Source organism: Centruroides vittatus, unplaced genomic scaffold, assembly GCF_030686945.1.
Source record: "Centruroides vittatus isolate TY-2023 unplaced genomic scaffold, ASM3068694v2 contig_150, whole genome shotgun sequence".
Taxonomy (NCBI): domain Eukaryota; kingdom Metazoa; phylum Arthropoda; class Arachnida; order Scorpiones; family Buthidae; genus Centruroides; species Centruroides vittatus.
Window position 1 is genome coordinate 1908870 of NW_027120928.1, and position 20177 is coordinate 1929046.

A 20177-nucleotide genomic window follows, 5' to 3' on the forward strand; every position below is an offset into this window, starting at 1 on the left:
ACTGGACTTTAAAATTTGATTTCCTGCGTGCGTGATCAAATGTAATGAGAAGTTGTAATTTAAAATTAAGAAATGGGCGAACGAAGAAGAAATGGTTTGTGACGTTCGACACGACGTCGTGTTGCATTTCGTATGCAATTTGCTTCGACGTTTAGAGAAAAGCGTGTAAGATTCACATCATTTACTGCATCAAACATACTTTTTAATAACATTTTAATGCTAATCTTTAGGAGTAAATCATTTTAAGTCGTGTAAGCAGTAACTAGTTCAATAACTCTTTATTTAAAATTTAATAACATCAATATATTGTTTTAGAATAAATTTTCTTAATGTGAGTACGACTGTTTAATTAATGCAGTACAAGAGGTATCTCTATGTATATAAAAGTCAAAATGTGTACAGTATGCATGTATGTTAAGTAAAGGCTTTTATACCGTTTCGTGTATCCGCACGAAATTTGGCAAGAATATTCTTCCGCGTCCCCCGCTGCCGCCGCCTCTCCGTCCCGTTCTCTTATAACCTGACTGGCATTTTTTTTTTTTGTTTTTGTGGCGGTGATGTAAGTATTTGGCTTGATAAATTTACATTTTGGTCGGCGGTGCTTTATCTTACGGGCAAAAATTGACGTTGCTGGAACCCTAAACCTGTCCTAAACTCCTTACCGTAGTCTAAATATAGAAATTTAAATTTGGCACTGCTTCCGGGAACCCTAGATTGCCGGCGTGACGCCGGGTAGGGTGCGGAATTTGGAGATTGCCTTAAAATAAACGAACGGGGATGTGGGGAATTCTCTCCGAAGAAAATGACCAAAGTCGACCCGGCCGGTGGAATTTTCTAATTCGAATTAGCCCGGGTTCCGTCGAGTTACCCCGCCCGCCGCCGAGACCGTTGTTTTTGGCATCCTCTTCCGACCCGATCTCGTTTGTTCCGTGCTACCCGAAGAGCCCGAGCCCCGCCGGGTGTACCTGGCCGGTCCGTTTGTTTTTGGAATGTAACTCCTTTAGTCTTAAAATAAAAAAAGATTAGATGTAGATTCAATTTTTATTGCTTTATTTAAAGTAATTACGCGTAAACGGTATAAATGTTACTATTAAAGTATTCCTTATACAAATAGACAAATCGTGCTTCCGACAAATTATGTGGCGGAGTGATTCGCTTACTCTCGCTATAAATCCGTAATACGTTACTTTTTAATTGCACGTTACGTTAACGAAGCCGTTTTTCAATTTAACTGTGTTAAGTTTGTCTTAATTTGATATTAATTATTGTATTTCAATATTAATATCGAGTCAATAAAGAGTTTATGATATGGTATAGTATGGGGAATGGTATTATTTAGGCCAGTTTTTAATAGTAACTTCAAGCAAACAGAAACTACATTTATCTATTGTTTACCGATCCCTGTGCGGATAACGGAGAGTTTACCGTATTTAAAAAATTTTAATATATCCTATATTTAAAGTAGGAGTTATAAGTTCTTGAAGTAGTATATACTTTTCACAAATTGATAATTAAAATTTTATAATATATTAATATAAATGTGAATATAATTTATTTCAGAAAAAAATAGTTATGAAAATATATATGAGGCAGCTGTAACTATGAAAGAAGTGCAAAATTTATATCAAGGGACTTCAAAAGATACTTTTTGCCCTTCTGAAGGCACTCCTGTTGATTGTAAAGTGATAAAGACTGCTGGACCATATTTATTAGGTAAAAGTAAAAGATGAATTAATTTAAATTTGGTTACTATCATTTTAAAGATAATTTTCTGTATTATATTTAGAAATGAGCAAAAATTATTGTGACGTGGTCTTAATGCCGGGCTGCAATTTTTAATCATATTTTTAATATATTTAATTTAAAATACAGGCAGTCCTCTACTTACGAACAAAGCCGACAGATGACGGGTTAAAGTGCAGTTGGTTATTTTTTATGTATAGTCAAATTTATTTTTGAAGTTTTACATTAAAACATTTACAGTACATACATATGTACATTTGTAGTTGTTTTAAATGAGTAATTTTAATAGGGTACTGTACATGTGATTGATTTGAATTTATACTTCCCTTTAACAATCTTAATTCAACGTTATTCAAGTAGCCTAAACATTACATAACTGTAAAAACAACGTTGTATTTGAGTTTTTGCACCAAACGTCGTCTTTTCGAGTTACGAACTTTTCGACTTGCAAACGACCGCTACGAACGGATTAAGTTCATAAGCAGAGGACTTTCTGTATATGCTCTCCACCCGAAATTAGTAGTGGCTTGCCCCCGTACTTTATATTTTCCTTTAACGATAGAGTCGTGCTTGTCGTCTATCTAACACCTCGAATCGAAATAACACGACTTCCGGTTTGCGTCGGAAGTTTGTATTATAGTTAATTATAGTTCCGGTTAATTGGGGCCTTCTGCTCCTAAATTTTCCGTATCTGGTCTCTTCTTTTGTCTATCTAACTTCGTTCTTGGGATTAAGGAAAATGGACGGACGACGGTGGGAATTTATAGGTTTAAAATTTTTTCAAACTGCAGCCCAATACAGATAGATTGCTTTTTGTAAAATTTTACATCTAAGATGTGATAAATTCAGTTTGTGAAAAGCTTCCATTTTGAACAGTTTTTTATTTGAGAATTTTCTTTTCCTATGAAAGTATTTAAATATTAAAAATTGTCATTTAAAATTTAATAGGTGCGAGACTTGGTAGCTCTCCAGTCAGAAGTATTGTTCAGTGTTTGGCTAGAAAGGAAGGAACGGATGAATTTTTCACTCTCAAAGTAATGTTATTCATTTTTCATTTTATTTTATTACAGTATTGTAATTATCATTTTAATTAATATAAAAGTGTTTTTTAAATGAATAATATTTAATTCAAAGTTTATTCAAGGAGTATATCAATATATTTTATTAAGTATCTTTGGGAACATATTTAGAATCCAAACTAATTAGAAAATACACAAGTGGTTATTAAGAATATTATTTTTCGAGTTTATTTGAATAAAAGTTTTATAAATTAAGTTTATAATTTTTTTATTCAGTTTAAATGTGATTATATACCTTATCTGTGCATTCTCTATTTGGATTCTGAAGATGAGATCACTTCTGATACTTTATTTGAATAAATTAATGCATTTTTTGAAGACATCTTAATGATTTCTACTCTATCTGATATTCAAAAAAATCTAACCCCCCTTTTTTAAGATTTAAACTGATGTTAGGATTAAATAATTTTATGAAATTTAGAATTTTCATAAATTCCTAAATTATTGTGAATGTTGTTATTATTAATTAAAATATAAACATCTTAATGACTTTTTCTGAATTGGTGATTTTTGTCAATAAACTAATATCCTTTGTTTGCACTAAAAATATTAATTCTCTAAAATGAAGTTGTTTATCAATTTAAAATTCAGTGAGTTAATCAAATAATTGAATTTTACATAGATCTGTAAATTTATTTTATTTGTTTAATCATTGTAATTACTGAAGAATAAATTCTTTAACTGAGAAAGAAGTGGAAGAAGAGTACATATATTTTCATATTTCTAGATGACATTAGATTGTTCTGTACAACTCTTCGTATCATAGAGTAAATAATTAAATTGATTAGATTCACTTTTTACGAAAATATAAATTCAAAAATGCAAATAGCTTTTATGAAAATAAAATCTTGAATATTCTATATGAAAATATAAGAGTATGTATTGTTTTTAAAATGTTTATAATTTGTAATCACTATGTAATGACATATACTTCAGAAAATGAAATGTTTATTTGTAGATTCCTCTTTAAAGATATTTCTAAAAAACTAAAAAGTATTAACTTTTTAATCTTTGATTAGTTCTAATTGAGGAAAGATTTATTCTGAGCTTACAAGGTTATGCTCAAAAATGTATCATATTTTGGTATCTATTCATAATTTTTCTTTCAAAAATACCATCTTTTTTTATTTATGGGATAGAGAAAATGTTGAATGTATTATATGATTAAATGCATCAGAATGAAACTATTAATTCCTATCGTTAAAAAATCATTTCTCTCATTTTATTGAAATTAGATCAGATTCTATTACATTTGCTTTTTAGTATGACTTACATTTTTTATATTATTTTTAAAATTCATTTTCTAATTTTTTTCTTAAGTAGAAAATTTTGTAAAAATTAAATATTGTTGAATTTAAATTTATTTACATATTATATCTTAAATTAATATTTTACTCTTTCAATTCTGTTACAGACTTAATTGGCTTAATATATTATATAATTTCTAAAGTAGTAATAACTTTTTCTTATAGATTTTGACATTGCAAAATCCTTCGGAGGAAACGCAAGATGATCGTCAGGGTAAAATGTTACTCCATACGGAATATTCTTTATTATCGTTGCTCCACGATCAAGATGGTGTTGTTCATCATCATGGATTATTCAAAGTATTTTATTATTATTAAACTTCTTGAATTAATTAAATAGGCTCTTAACTAAATAAAAGTTTTTTTAAAATTTGGTACATATAATTGAATATACGGACTTAGAATATGTTTATGTAAGAAGAATTGATATCGAGATACGTCGAACCGAATTTCCCTAACTTCGAATAATTATGGAAAAATCTCGAGATCGTAAAATTCCTTTCCTTCTTATGAATCAGGATGTTTAAATAGAGGGCAGGAAATGGTTTAATAAATAAATAATGTGGAAATTTATAGTAGTAGGTAAAAAAAATTATATATATAGAAGCATTTCTTGTCTTTCAGATGTAATGCCTTCCTAAAAATGTGTGAAAACAGTCAAACAATAAGATTCCACATTTGAAATAAGTTCTATTCTTACAGAACTAAAAAGAAATAGTATAAAATCTGTTATTATGATAGGAATGTTGGATGTATCACATGCATTCATTGTAAAAAAATTGTTATAATGCATAAAACATTAAAGTCATAGATTACACTGAAAATAAACAATAATTAATTTTCACAGATGATTTTACTGTTAAAAATCAAAAATGGCAGAAAGTGCTACTGCTTGATATACCCCAAAACTTTTTATTTCTCAACTGAAAATGTACAATTAACTAATGTTGCATAGAAAAAGTGACTTAGAAGATATCAAATCATTTTCGATGCAAAATTAATCAATAATGAAATAGTGACTTGTCCAAAAGCCCATCTGTTTATATACAATGCCATAACTAGGCAGGTCGCAGGCACGGCACCCAAGATAGAAGACAACCTTTAAATTGACTAGAGAAAGGATCGATATTATAATTCTCAATATCCAGTTGTCTTACAGGATTTTAAACAGAGGTGAATACAATAAAATGCAAAATCCAAAAGTAACATATGTATTTTTTCTAAGAACATTATAATTTGATAAAAGTGTCATTTATTTAAATTATTTGTGTAACAGAATGAAACTATTATTCTGTTTCCCCCCCCCAAAAAAATAAAACCTAAGACCTCGATAAAAAAAAAGTTGGCTCATTTCAGTTATTACGTGAAATGTAATAAAATTAATTCTTTCAATTGTTTTGAACATTAAGTTGTTTGAAACATATTTTAATGGTGTTTAAAATTGTTTTATGTTAAATTTGAAAATTGTCTTGTGTTAAGAATACAGTATGAGCAAAACAAATATAAAATAAATAGTTCATATGTTTTTGTTATTACAAATAAATTTACCAAAAAGGAGGAACAAGTTAGGAATAGAATATAAATCAAAAATGTTTAAAATTTTCTGTTTGAATGCTGTTTAGAATTTCTCATTGTTTGTGAGATGCAGTTCACAGAATAAGATCTATTTTTGGATGAGATAGTAGTTATTGTTATATAATAATTATACACGTATATGTACTGTATTTAAGCGCGTATAAGACAATCTCTTGTATAGGACGAGGTGTGACTTTAAAGACCAAAATAAAGAAAATTAGATTTATTAATACATTTCTAATTTTATTTCATTTAATCACAAATAAAATATCAAATGCATGTAAATGCCACACAAAAATTATTGGCATTTTAAACTTTAAGGAAAAAAATCTTGTAAAATTTAACAACATAATTTGTTCGCGTGAAGCTGGACAATCTGGGACCTTTTTTGCCACTTCTTAACAGTCGAATCCACTCTTCGTCTATTATGCTTACGGGTTTCTCCGAATTCTGATTTCCAAATAATCATCTGTTTTTACGTGCGAATGAATTAAAACTTATATCGGGCTCCTGTGTGATTTTGGAATTCAACTGCTATTTATCTTTACTCCTGACAATACACAAGATCGATTGAAACGACCCAGATAAAATACTTTTGTTTTTAAACAACAGAGGGTGAGCATCCGGTAAAAAAATGCGAATACAGTTCATAAAATTATTTCAAAAACTCAAAGAATCCTTCGCTTGCACATACAGGACGACCTAGGTTTTCGAAGCAGTGAAAAATGAATAAAAATCTCGTCTTATATGCGAGTAAATATGGTATTTACTATTCACATATTTGTCACATTTAATGATTATTTAAAAAAAAATAAGTTTCCAATTTCAGTATAATTATGTGAAAACAAATAAATGGTAATTGCATTTATTCTTAGTTATTGAACAAGAATTGAAAACATTCTCCACTCAAGTTGTATTGTCTATTGCAACAATAGTAAATTTTTTGAGTGTATGTGACAAAATATCTACATTTAACTTAAATAATATTCAATCTTGCATATTTTTAACAGACAGTTCCCTCAAAGATACGTCTGTAGACCCGAAAAAGTTTGCGATGTTTATATCAATCAACTGTAATTAAAATAGTATTTTAAATTTAAATATACTAAGCATTAAGGAGCAAGGTTTTCTGTATAATTTTTCTTCAATACTCTAATTAGTTGAATCTGATTTGAATAAACTTATTGCTATTTTATTTGTTAAATCCAAAAGTAAATAATTTCTATTGATACTAAAAACTTGTTATATAATTTCAGTAAAGACAGAAATACTGTATACTGTTATCTATTTTTACTTAAGTTAATTTTTAAATTGTAAAAAGTTAAGATTGATAATGACATTTCCTGTTGTTTTATAATTTAAAAAAGTTTTTTTAATGACATTTAATTATTGAAGCATGTTAACTTGATTTTTTTTTGTTTGCATTAACAAAAGTAAGTTATTGGAAGCTAAAAATTTTTTTAATTTAATTTTTGACTCCATAGAAAATACATTATATTGGAGTAGAAAGAGGATGTAATTCAGTCAATAGCAAATTTTTCATTTTAAACTACAAACCGTTTAAATATAATTAGATAATGAAGTTTTAAATAAATAAATTGTTTATATTTTGAAATAGTTTTGTGTTAAAATTTAAATTATTTCAGTACCGTTAAAATGATTAAATTTAATTTACAAAACTGCTTTGGTTTAAAGTTGTTACGAGTTTAAAGCATTATTATAATACGTTTTCAATCAATTATGTATTTTATAGGACGAAGCTTGGGAAGAGAAAGAATTATCTACGGGTGAACTTGTTTACACGGGAAGGAAAAAGAAGCGACTGTGTTTGGTACTAGATTGTCTCTGCGCTCACGATTTCGGTACGCGCACGGCCGATATGGTAAACATGCAGCATTACGTGATTAAAGAAAAGAAATTACCCGAAAGAGAAGCAATGTTAATATTTCACGATGTTGTTAGAATTGTCTGTGCACTTCATAAAGTAAGTAAATATATATCAATATAGGAATTAACTTATAAAATTTTAGAAATACAATGCACTCTTGCTAATCTAATTAATTTTGTTCACTTTTTTAGTAAACATTGCAACCATAAACAATCTCAGATTACTTTTAAAAAGTAAATAATGAATTTAATAAATAATAATAATAATAGTCTTTATTCATAATAAAGAGCCCTTGTTACAGGGGGAATTGATTAAGTACAAAGAATTGTAAGCACTGTACAAAATATTAGGTTAATTGTAAAGATGATGATAATTTACTCGAACATATAATTAATTCGTGTAATGAACATTCAATTCGTTAACAATTTGGGTAAAAAAATTAGCAATTTTATACATAGTCATTTTAGATAGATTGGCCAAAATGGATCTATAATTTAATTCGTTATTTGTAGAAAATAAGTCCAAAGTTTGAAATTTTTTTTGGTAGTTTTTCAAGGCTGTACAATCTCTGAGAAGACGAAGTGAGGAAAATGTGTTGGAATTACACCAATAACACGATCTTGAAAAGTCAATATAAGTATTGTTTACAATTAAGGAATATTTGTTGAGTCTCAGTTGAAGTAGCATATGTTTGATATTTAAAGACGTGTTCATTGTGATAATATTCGATTGAGTAGGAAGGCTTAGAATATGTAAGTACCAAGGATGATATGTTGAATTAATTATAGCATTTTGATCACTAATCGTCGATTGCGAGAATGCAGAGTCCATCATCATAGAATAGGCATTTTTACAATTGTCAATATCGTTGTCAAATAAGGAACTAGATACTCCGAAAGAATGTAAAACTTTAATAAATTTATAGCACCATGTTGTTTTGTTGATATTATTGTTATTTATTTGAGTATTCATAATGTGAAATAGAAATTTAATATTATCATCTTTTGAGTTCAATAATCTGTAGTAGAATTTGATTAGTCTTTTCATAAAGAAGGGGAAAAGTCGACATCTGTTTGTTTCTGCACGTATAGCGTATCCAGGAACAGTACGTTGGAGTTTTTATAGTTTTCGTAGGAATATGATATGAAATTTTTCCAAGTCATAAAATAAATCAATGGCCCAAATCGGACTGGCATACGGAATAGCTGGCATTATCATTGAATTAAACATTCTCATATGAAGTTTTAGATTCGTAATTTTTAAACTAGCACCCAAATAGAGAATGTTATTGATTAGTTGATTGATTTTAACATTAAGATATTTCAAATGCATCTGAAATTTACCGTTTCAGTTGAAAAACGTACCTAAGTATTTTATATTATTGACCAGTTCTAAAGGTTGATCATTTATGTAGAAGGATTTCTCTTGGTTTGCAAGTTTGATATTGTTTCTAAAAATAACTCTTTTTGATTTGGAGATGTTAATCGATAAGAATATAGAGTTCAAGTAGTCATTAATTTTATTAAGCTTATGTTGTAGAGTAACTTTGGTTGGGGCCAATAAAACCAGGTCGTCGGCATATAAAATGTAACGAAACGTTCTTCCGTATATATAAATGCCTTCCGAATCGTTTAGAAACAGTTTATCAATATCATTAATATAAAAATTAAGCAAATAAGGAAACAACGGTTTACCTTGAAGAATACCTCAATTTATAGTAAATTCGGGATATCGCCGATTTCCATAAATAATAATGATTTTGTACGAGGAAAAAAGATTCGTAATAGTCGCTGCGAATTTATTACCAGTTCCAAATATTGTTAATTTTTTAACCAAAGAGGGTACGTGTATAGAATCAAAGGCCTTAGAAATATTGACAAATGCGGCAAAAATTTTCCTTTGTTTTTTTCTTAAGTATATTTGGATTAAGGAAGTTAACAAGAATATAGCCGTTTCGATTCTTTTAGATTTGATAAAAGCTTATTGGAATTTCGCGTTCAATTTTTGGTTTATAGTCCATTTTTGAAACGTGTTGCTAATATGGATGTGAAACATTTTCTTATAGTAGATAGAAGTGCGATGGGGCGATAGTTCTCTGGTGCTAATCTGTTTCCTTTTCTTTTGTAAATCACGAGTAGCTTAACGGAGTTCCACGATGATGGGTAAGTCAACGAATCGTAAAAATAGTTAAATAGTTCAAGTAGCATTTGTTTTCCTGACGGAGGTAGGAGTTTAATGAATTTGTTGGTAATTAAATCTAATCCTGGCGATGATTTTAGTTTTTCAATGGAGTATTCCAGTTCATCATAGGTAATGGGTGAATCGAGAAAATCATTCGTTAAGGCTATTTGGTAATTATTTGATAATTTTCATTAATCGGAAATCTATCGAAATAGTTAAACCATATTAAAAAGTCTATATCTGGTTGGCGTTCTGGACGAATTTTATGCAAGTTTTGAATTGATGACCAGAAAAGTAGATTATTTTTGTTTGCTAGCATTCGTTGTCGTAGGCTTTAAAAATACAGTAGAGCATCGATTATCCGACTCATCGGTTAACCGACCGCATTCTAGTCGGCAAATTCAAATGTCCGCTAGTGATGTGGCGCTACAATATTTGGTTATTGTCTTGGCTACTTTAATATTATTTTTGTTAAATTTTTGAATGTTTTAGCTGGCAGCACTGGCTCGACCATGAAAGGGGGCTAGTATTTAAACCAGGCCTAATACACTATACTAATAATGTATTTTTTCATACTTTTCGGTTATCCGACTTTTCAGTTATTCGACCAACCCCAGTCCCCAATTGAGTCGGATAATCGATGCTCTACTGTAGTTTAATTTTTTTGCTTTTAGTAGATTGAAATATGATATTTTTAGTTGTTTATATTGCTTGAAAGATTCTTCCGAATAACTTATTCTAAATTGTTTTAAAGCTTTATTCTTTTGAATTTTGAGCTTGTAGCAGTCCAAATCATACCATGGCTTCTTGAATTTATGTGATATATTATACTTTGAGTTACGTGTATGAATAAATTCTTTTATTACTGATTCAAATTGAAAATATTTTTCTAATTCCTCTGTTGGAGCATAATTCAGTAAATGTTTAATTCTGTTGCTAATCGAAAGTTGGTATTGTTGATAGTTATAATTGGTTATTTGATGAGATATTGATTCATTCTTATGTAGTTGATTTTTTGCTACTTGAATAGTCATTTTTATTGGAAAATGATCGGAGAGATCATAATTCAATACTTGGATCTGCATACATAAGTCTATAATTAGTTCTGAACATATGATTAGATCTATTGTTGAACAGCCAGAGTTGGTCAGACAAGTAAATTCAGACGGGTAATCATTTTTAATTCTGCCATTCAGTATATAAAGTTGTAGTTGATCCATATATTCAAGTAATTGCAGTCCTAATTTGTTATGTTTTTATCTTATCTTTTGATTTACGAGTATTTTGAATTAATAAGTTTGGTCCCTTGCATTCCGTGTCCATTTTTTGGGCTATTCTCGCATTTAAATCTCCTATTATTATAACGTAAGGGGTAATAATTTTCCATTGTTCAACGAGTTTAAAGATGTCTTTTAAAATCTGAAGCTGGTCTGGAGGGATATAAACTAGTATAATGGCTATTAATTTGTTTATCAAAAACTAAGTCTGGATTGGTAATTTGGATTAAGACTGCATCAGTTATCAAGTTTTTGTAAATTCTTAAATACTCTTGTATTTTTCTTGACGAGCAAGCTTAAACCACCGTATGGCGACCCGGGCCGACCGGTTTATGCGCCACGGTTGATATAACAGTATATTCCACGTGTTTATTTTTTAAACCTTCACGTGGGGAAGTCATCCAGGTTTTGGTTAGTCCCATTACATCGGTATTGTTCGATAAACATTTAAACTCCATACTATCAATTTTTTTCAATAAACCATTACAATTCCAGTTTATTATGTTCGGGTAAGGTTTTTCTTGATTTTTATTGCAATCGGTTTCATTATCGAGTGTTGTCGAAGATTGATAATTATTGGAATTATTTAAGTCGTATATTCTAAAAAATCCTCTGCATTTACCAGTTGATTTGTCGAGAAGCTGTAAGTTACTTTTTTCTGTTTAATTAGAAGAAAATTGTCTCGTAATTTAACCTGTACATTTCGTTTTTTTAGATCGATATAGTAAGGTAGTAAAGCTTTTCTTCTCTTACGAGAATTAATAACCAAATCTACAGACATGTTTAAATTTTGCCATGGTCCCAATGATTTATTTTGCTTTAATTTATTGAAGGTGATCATGATTTGATTTCGCAATTGATCAGATTTTAAAGTTAAGCATTTGATATTAATCTTAGAATTAGGAATATTATGAATGAATTTTATTTCTTCATCCATTTTGCATGGAATATTTAGTGAATGATTCAAGAAATTCAATAAGTCTTCTTCATTCCTGTCAGCAAATGTTTTCGAGTAATCATATATTATTAAATTATTATTGTTTAATTTATTATGCAGTGCATCAATCTTAAATTGAAGCAACTCGTTCTCGTTTCTTAATTTTGTAAGCTCGGATTCGAATTTGTCATTTCTATCTCTCGTAGAACGGAGTCGATCGGTAAAGTCGCTAATTTCTATACGAATAGTAATTATTTCATTGCGGATTAGAGAAAATTGGTTTTCAATTTTTTCGTTACTAGAAGTAATCGGATCGACTATCTTCATCCAGAGAAGTGCAGTCGACGAGTCCGATAGTTCCATATTTGAAGTTGCAAATGAAGAATTTGAAGTAAAGTACAGTGGAGCATCGATTATCCGACCCCCGAGTAACCGACCGCGTTCTGGTCGGCAAATTCAAATGTCCGTTAGTGATGTGGCGCTACAATATTTGGTTATGTCTTGGTTACTTTAATATTATTTTTGTTAAATTTTTGCATGTTTTAGCTGGCAGCACTGGCTCGACCATGAAAGGGAGGCTAGTATTTAAACCAGGCCTAATACACTATACTAATAATGTATTTTTCCATACTTTTCGGTTATCCGACCAACCTCAGTCTCCAATTAAGTTGGATAATCGATGCTCTACTGTATTCACTTACCGAAGTGGTCGATTCTACTCTTCGTGGTCGAGTATATTCGGTAATCGAGTTGCTTTCACCTTTGGCCGACTTTGTATTGGACGAAGACTGCGTAGCTCGAATTGTTGGAGGTCTTCCTCTTTTCATTGGAGTTTTTTGAAGAGGACCTGGGTTAAACTCGATTTCAGACATTAGTAGTAATAATTGAGTCAATTTTAGAATCGACATAGTGGAAAAAACAGGAAAAACGAACTGGGTAAAATATTTTCCGACGAAACCGGGTGTAATCGAAAACTCACCAGTCTCCGTGACGATCGGAGCACCCCCCGTAAAAAATGAATTTTAAAAATTGTTTATGAAGTATTGTATAAATTTTTAATATATATATATTAGTATTTTGTAATCTTTTTTGACTGACTTTTCTTAATGTATATCCTTGCTAATCCAAACAATCCTGTACAAAACTTAGTTTGGATAATAAGCAAGAGTGTATTATATCTAAATTAAATAATGCAGGAATAATAATTTTTTAAATCATTATAAAATATAATTTTCATAAATACGGTAGAGCGTCGTTTATCCGAATCGATCGGGGACTAGGGTCGTTTGGATGACTTACTTTTCGGATAACCGATTACGTACGAAAAAATATACTAACCTATCCCGCATCGAATTTTCATCGATTTTAAGCCTAACAAAAATTTCTATAATAGTAATCGTGGCTATTGTATCGTCAAAAATTATTTCTTTATTTTGTACAAACAAATTATACTTTCCGATACTAGATTAACTTCGAAACGTTCGATTAAGCACGACACAGTCCGACCGGAAAGCTTTCGGTTAACAGACGGTTTGGTCGATCGGTCGATCGGCTTTCGGATAAACGACGCTCTACCGTATACGGAAAACTACTCGAAACTTTAAGAATTTGTACGTACGTCCGGTTCCGTTTATACGCGGTAGATACGTTCCCGAAAAGTCCGAGCAAAAAAGATTCCGTCCGTACGGAAAAATCAAGATCGGTTCTATACCGTAAAAACAAAATACGATTAAACGTATCCTATTTTAGTTACAATTGTCCCTTTTCTGATTTATTATCAGCAAAATTTAATAAATTTATAATAAAATTATATTATTTTCACAAATTTTCTGTTATTTGACTTTTTCAATTAAACACCAAATGACATAGAAAAACTATTCTGTATTGAAAGAAATCCCAAGAAATGCAGTCATATAGACAAATTGTCAAACTGCAAATCAAATTTTTTTCTGATTGCTTACTTCACTCTCACAATAAGTTTCATTCCAACATTATCCCACGACAATCCATTTCGTATAAAAGAGACTCCATTGTCGTTTGCTCGCTTTGGACGTGTCTAGGTGAAAAACAGCTTTGTCACTATACGCATTCAAATAAATTGTTAAAAAAAAAACCAGCTAAATATTCCTTTATTAGAGCAAGTGTAGCAGCTTTAAATGTGAATTGTAAAAAAATTTTTAAAATGCACTTGTTTCTCTAGAAAATTGCTCTAAGTATGAATATATTTTCTTAGAATTCAAATGGAGATTTTTAAAAAAAGTAAATGTATTAGATCAAAACAAATTGTGTAAAAACAGAACTGAATGTATATATTTTTAATGTGATGATTTTAGAATATGACAAAATAGTTGTGCCAAAAAAATTATAAAGTAGACTTACTTAATAGTACTGTATTATTTTATTTACAAGAAATATGTTCTTTCAAAGATGTTGACTGGATGGTAAATGATAAAGCACTCACCTAATAAATACTACAAGGGGGATCCATGTTCAGATATAATATGGACTTTGTGATTTTATGGCATGAGATTCATTGTTGGTCAGCTGAGAGAGATCATATAAAAGAGATGTAAATATTTAATATTTAGAAAAATTATGAGAAAAAGGTTTTATTTTATTTTTATTTCCTGGATTCGTTACGTTCAAATGCTAGCAATTTCTTGTCGTTCTCGAGCTACGTTACGGTAGATTCCCCTATAACACGGTAGATACGTTCCGTGTTATAGGGGGGTCTACCGTATATATATATAAAAGTTAACCACTTAAATTCTTTATTTAAAAAGCAACTGCTTAGAGTCTACGTGTATAATTTTTGACACAATGTTCAGAAAATACCAACGGATTATTACGCGTACGAATTTTTCATAGAAATAAATAAATGTAATTTGAGAATATGCTATAATTTTAAGTAGACGATATTAAAATGTTTTAATAATTTATTTCTGTATTGTATGTGGATGAAAATTAATAATAAAATTAATATTTTAAAAGCGAAATATAGTGCACCGAGATTTGAAATTGGGTAATATGGTATTGAACAAAAAGACTCGTCGCATCGTCATTACAAATTTCTGTTTGGGAAAGCACCTTCTTAATGAAAACGATTTATTGAAAGATCAACGAGGTAGTCCCGCGTACATAAGTCCCGACGTATTGAGCGGTGAGTAGCGACGTTTGGCGACGTATAAAAGGTAGAGTAGATTGAAAATAACTCTATTTGCTTTCAGGTAAACCGTATTTAGGAAAACCGAGCGACATGTGGGCGGTGGGAGTCGTGTTGTTTACCATGTTATACGGACAGTTTCCTTTTTACGATTCTGTTCCTCAAGAATTGTTCAGGAAAATTAAGGCAGCTGAATATGAAATTCCTAGGTATTTTTGCTTCGTTGTAACCATTTAATTTTTTAATACATGTATATTAGGGATTCTATCCCATAATTTTGCAATATATAACTAATAATATATGCAAGTTGTTATATTTTTTGCTTGTTTCTAAATGCACAAAATGAGATGATACCGTATAAATGATTTTCTTGTGCTACACACAGCATTAGAATTATACACACAAAAATATAGCTGAATTTACTTGCTGTTAGAAAAAATATATAAATGTAAAATAATATATTGTGTATTTATTATGATTTTGAAGCAATATATGAGATAGTATTAAATACTTTTTATAATACTACAAATTTTTAAAAATTTGTAGCGAGGCTCGTGTTTCGGAAAACACCGTAACGCTCATAAAAAATCTGTTAGTTTTGGAAGCGAATAAACGTCTGACGGCCGAACAAGTTTTGGACTCCGTACATTCCATTTGCTGTCAATGGTAATTAAGCGTCGACTTTTGCGGTCGACTTAATTAAACTCTAAAATAACGTCTTAAAATATATATTTTAGGTGGCTGATAACCGGCGGACCGTTTCAAGTCGTTCCCGACGTAGACGACCGGAACGGTTCTCAAGAAAAGAACGACAAGGCGCCGACGGTCAGCACGACCACTAGCGGTTCTCCGCTGATGCTGGGCCAGATCGAATCGCTCTTGTCGTCCACGTCCGTGACCGGCGAAAGAGTCTGCAAAGAGAAAAGGATCGTTCACCACCAGAGTCGTTTCAGAGGGAGTTTTCCGATTAACAGAATATACGAAGAAGCCCGACCTCTGACGGCAGCCGAACTGATGAGCTTTCAACACCTTCTTCCGGGTAGCTCTTAAAAATGACGGGGGGATTCATTTGTGTGTTCACAATTGTCTTTTCGTCAAAATAGAAATCTGAAGATAACATTTCGGTAAAAAGGTTTGACATTAAAAATTTGAATAAATTGGTAATATGATTTAATTTATTGTAGAAAGGATTGTTATAATCTTTTTATTAAGAGAAATTTGATTGCTTTACTAGTCTACAATTTTTTGTCATTATATTAACATGTATTGCATTTTGAATGATTTGTTTTTACTCAAACATTTCAGCAGTTAAAAATTGTTATAATCTTCGCATGAAATGCAAATTTATTAAAATTCATTTTCTGTAAATGGTGGCAGCTTTATAAAAAAATAAAAATATATTTTATTTATTTAAGGTTGAGCTTCGTTCACTCGCGTATAGTCGAACCGTTGCAGTGTTAAATATTTTTTTCACGAAGTGGTTCGAGCACACTTGTACAGGCCATTTATCGAAATAATTTCGTTCGGGCCCGTCTTGTCTGCGGAACGTTTGGCACACATCCACCGTAAGGTGTCTTTACATATTCCGCAGTCCTTCAGATTTTCTATTGCAAAAGCAGAAAAAGACGACTCTTCGTGACACGGTAGTACGGAGCAAAACGGATCGGTGGGTCCGTGCGAGAGAAGTAGACACTTATAGTTTCCGTCTTGCGTCTGACGAAGCAGACTGCAGAGCCTGTGCAACGTACTAGGGAAAATGGGACCGTTCAGTTCTATTACGTGTTGTTTTACGTTGTTGTGTTTAACGTTGCCTTGACGCACCTGAAAGAACACATTAAAATTGGGTATTTATACATCAAAATCTGGTAGAATAGTTTTGATAAATATTTTGTTCGTTACGATAAAAGATAATTGTTAATTTTTGAGTCTATCCATTAATTCTTTTAACACAACCATAGAAGTACCTGTTACATTAGTTTGATTGTTTTTAATAGTGTGAATGTTTATCTATTGATATTTGAAGACAAACTAATGTAACAGGTACTTCTATGGTTGTGTTAAAAGAATTAGTGGATAGACTCGAAAATTAAATATTTTTGTAAGTAGTCTATAAATTAAAAGATTAATGAATTAATTCAAATTAGAAGTTAAGAAAGGGATTTAAAGCCTATTTAATAGAAATATTTCTGGGAAAAATTTGTCATCTTAATTGATGATGCAAGTGTCTCAAAAACACAACTAGTTTCACTAACTGAAGAAAGTAATCTCTATTTGATTATAATTCATTGTAAAGAAAGAGACCCACCAACAGTCAATGATATTGAGTTCATGCAGCCAGCCCATTGGTTGGGCTTAAAGTTTTCCAGATTTCTTCAAGTATCTAACACCTAAATAGGAGCCAGTTTCCAAACAGCAGTCCAAAGACTGATATATCAAGGAAGCATCCCTCCATGATACATCAGTCTTGTGTTGCACATCCCATAAAACAAACAAAAAAGTATTTTAGACTCATATTCTTAAAAAAACTTAAAATATAGATTTTGGTATTATACAAATTTAAATTTCAGAAAACCAATTCTATTTTGTTTCCATCATTTTCTTAGTCTCTTCTCACTTACTGTAGGATCAATGTTTGTCATTCTACTCTTCCACTTTAACTTAATTTGCACAATCTGCATTTTTCGTCATTTGGACACATCTAGCACGGTTGTCTAAATGACGAGAAATACCACGATTTTCTCGTCGACGAATCGAGAGGGGCCTTAAAGTCGTTTTGAAAATAGTCGTTAGTCTCGAACCTCTGCCGTCCTAGCCACGTTTTCAGTTTGGGAAAAAGGCAAAAGTCACTCGACGCTAAATTGGAGCTATACGTTGGGTGTTTAAAAAGTTCCAGCTGGATGGAAATCTTCACACATGAAAGGTATGTGAAGACTTCCACTTCTTCCCAGTCATCCACAGATATGACAAATGCCTCAATCTTCGTGATGATTGTGATTATGTCGAAAAGTAACCATGTTTGTACCTAACGTTCGGTAATAAATTCATTTTGTTATTTACACTTGGTTTTTGTTTTATGGACTGTCGGAGGTTGAAAAAAAAAACTGCCTACATAAAAAATATGTAGGCTTGTTTCCCTTCAAAACAAACATTATTTTAAATATTTTCCTCTGGAATACTTTGTTTTGGAGACATTTCCTGTTTTGGGTTACACAACTCATCACTTTGTGCATTTTTACTAAAACAAATTCAGAATTACCTGTAATCTTAATATATTTTAACTGTGTTTTGTGGTATTTCTGTTGCTTCTTATAAATCATGGGAAATGCTATCAAGAGTTGTTCTGAAGAAATTATTTTAAAAAACTTCAATTACTCTTTTATATATTTTGATTTATTTCCAGAAATATTGTAAAAGGCAACATTTAAAGCAATGCATGAATTGAAGCATGATATCGTAACAGCATCCAAACTTCTACTGGTCTGCAAGTTCTAGATTTTTTCCCACATCTTGTTTGTTTGTGTAAACAACTGCTTTCTTGGAGAGGGAGAGACTAAAGTAGCTAACACGACATAGGTATGCAAACCACCGATAGATGTCCGAAATAGCTTACGCCGGTATCGCCGATACGTAATTTGTCGTAAACTTATTGCATTAAACTATAAACTTTGTTTTTCAAAATCCCGGGATATTCTTGCATTTTCTATGCCAATAACAATAAGAGGATGATAACAAGTGTGATTTTAATAAGTAGCATCCACTTTATATATAAAAAGCAATAATTCTTGAACATTAGTAATTTAAGAATTCAAAACAAACTTCACTCGTGACTACCGGTACATATAAAGTCTAATCCAGCAACTTCAACCTTTAAATTTCCGGTACAAACGACGAAAATTAACAAAAAAAACTAACGTTTTCAATCTCCATCGAGATCTTCAGGTTTTTTTTTTTTTTTTTTTTTTTTTTTTGTTAATTTTCGTCGTTTTGTACCAGAAATTTAAAGGTTGAAGTTGCTGGATTAAGAATTCAGCTTAAAAAGCTGAATGTGTGTATCAAAATACAATCTATGGTAACCTAATTGTTAAAAACATTGGAAAAGTGTGAAATTTAATTTTCAGAATTTCATTTTTTTAATAATCAAAATGTTAAATGTCATATTATCAGTACGCCTTTTCTTACTTTGAATACTTAAATACAATATTAGTTTACACATTCTACAAATAGAGAATTATTTTAGTTTTCATCAAAACATTCTGTAGAAAAATCTGAATATTTTATGATTTTATAGCTATAAAATTAAAAATCAAAGTTTTATGAGTTGAGACTAGACTAGTTGAAAAGTTTTAAAATTTTCTTTAATGATACAATAATCTCGTTCAGTTTTATAGTAAAAGCATACACCAATACCTGTAATCCCGTTAAAAGGAACAGTTCTTTTTTATTTGTACTTTACCAAACAATGAAATGGGTTAAATAAAGAAAAATTAAAATCAATTACAATTCTTCTTTGCATGTGACCACCAGCACAAATTTAGAGTTCCTTTTTATTTAAAGTTTGTTCTGTATAAGACTATAACTTGATAATGGCTATTAAATACAGTTGAAAATGTTTGTTTTAAAAAGAACCAGATTTATTATAAACTGGATTACAGATATTAGTGTGTGATTTAAATATATTTAAATCAAAATTTGATTTAATGTTTACTTTATATTATTAAATACTTTAATTATAGGTGTATCAATTTTTTTTAATGGAAGTAAAGAACAACAATTATTATTTTCTCACACTAACCTTTACGGATTGAAGCGATCCGCCGTGAAAAGCGGTCGGAGAAAGAAGTGTCGGTGGAATGCCCGTTAGTGGTCCCGTTTTAGAGAAGCATAATTTTGTATTCAAAAGAAAATTTACTAATGCTTGCGTTTCCATTCCTTGAACGTACACGAGACTTTGTGGTCGGTAATCGACACTTTTTCCATTTTCTTTATCTCTAAAATCCAGTTGAGGAAATTAATGTTGACAATGGTTC

At 30.5% G+C, this 20177-nt stretch overlaps 2 protein-coding genes across 2 annotated transcripts in view; one reads left to right on the forward strand and one right to left on the reverse strand.

Moving 5' to 3' along the window:
• On the forward strand, positions 1-16559 carry LOC136968632 (serine/threonine-protein kinase 40-like). The gene is made up of 9 exons (XM_067262633.1): positions 1-165; positions 1561-1713; positions 2692-2777; positions 4295-4429; positions 7458-7688; positions 14979-15147; positions 15215-15359; positions 15697-15816; positions 15888-16559. The coding sequence occupies exons 2-9, from the start codon at positions 1602-1604 to the stop codon at positions 16198-16200; spliced, it is 1311 nt and encodes a 436-aa protein (XP_067118734.1). The 5' UTR covers positions 1-165; positions 1561-1601; the 3' UTR covers positions 16201-16559.
• The window catches only part of hd (humpty dumpty), a 23089-nt gene continuing 19377 nt past the window's right edge, over positions 16466-20177 (reverse strand). The window contains exons 11-12 of the mRNA XM_067262632.1: positions 19943-20138; positions 16466-16971 (exon numbers count right to left, since the gene is read on the reverse strand). Coding sequence (XP_067118733.1) covers positions 16621-16971; positions 19943-20138 — 547 coding nt within the window. The 3' untranslated portion in view covers positions 16466-16620. The remainder of the gene's footprint in view (positions 16972-19942; positions 20139-20177) is intronic.

Coding starts and splice junctions, on each gene's coding strand:
- LOC136968632 (XM_067262633.1), top strand. CDS start 1,602: ATGAAAGAAGTGCAAAATTTATATCAAGGGACTTCAAAAGATACTTTT. Junction 15,148..15,214: donor AAGTCCCGACGTATTGAGCG/GTGAGTAGCGAC, acceptor ATTTGCTTTCAG/GTAAACCGTATTTAGGAAAA. Junction 15,817..15,887: donor CATTCCATTTGCTGTCAATG/GTAATTAAGCGT, acceptor TATATATTTTAG/GTGGCTGATAACCGGCGGAC.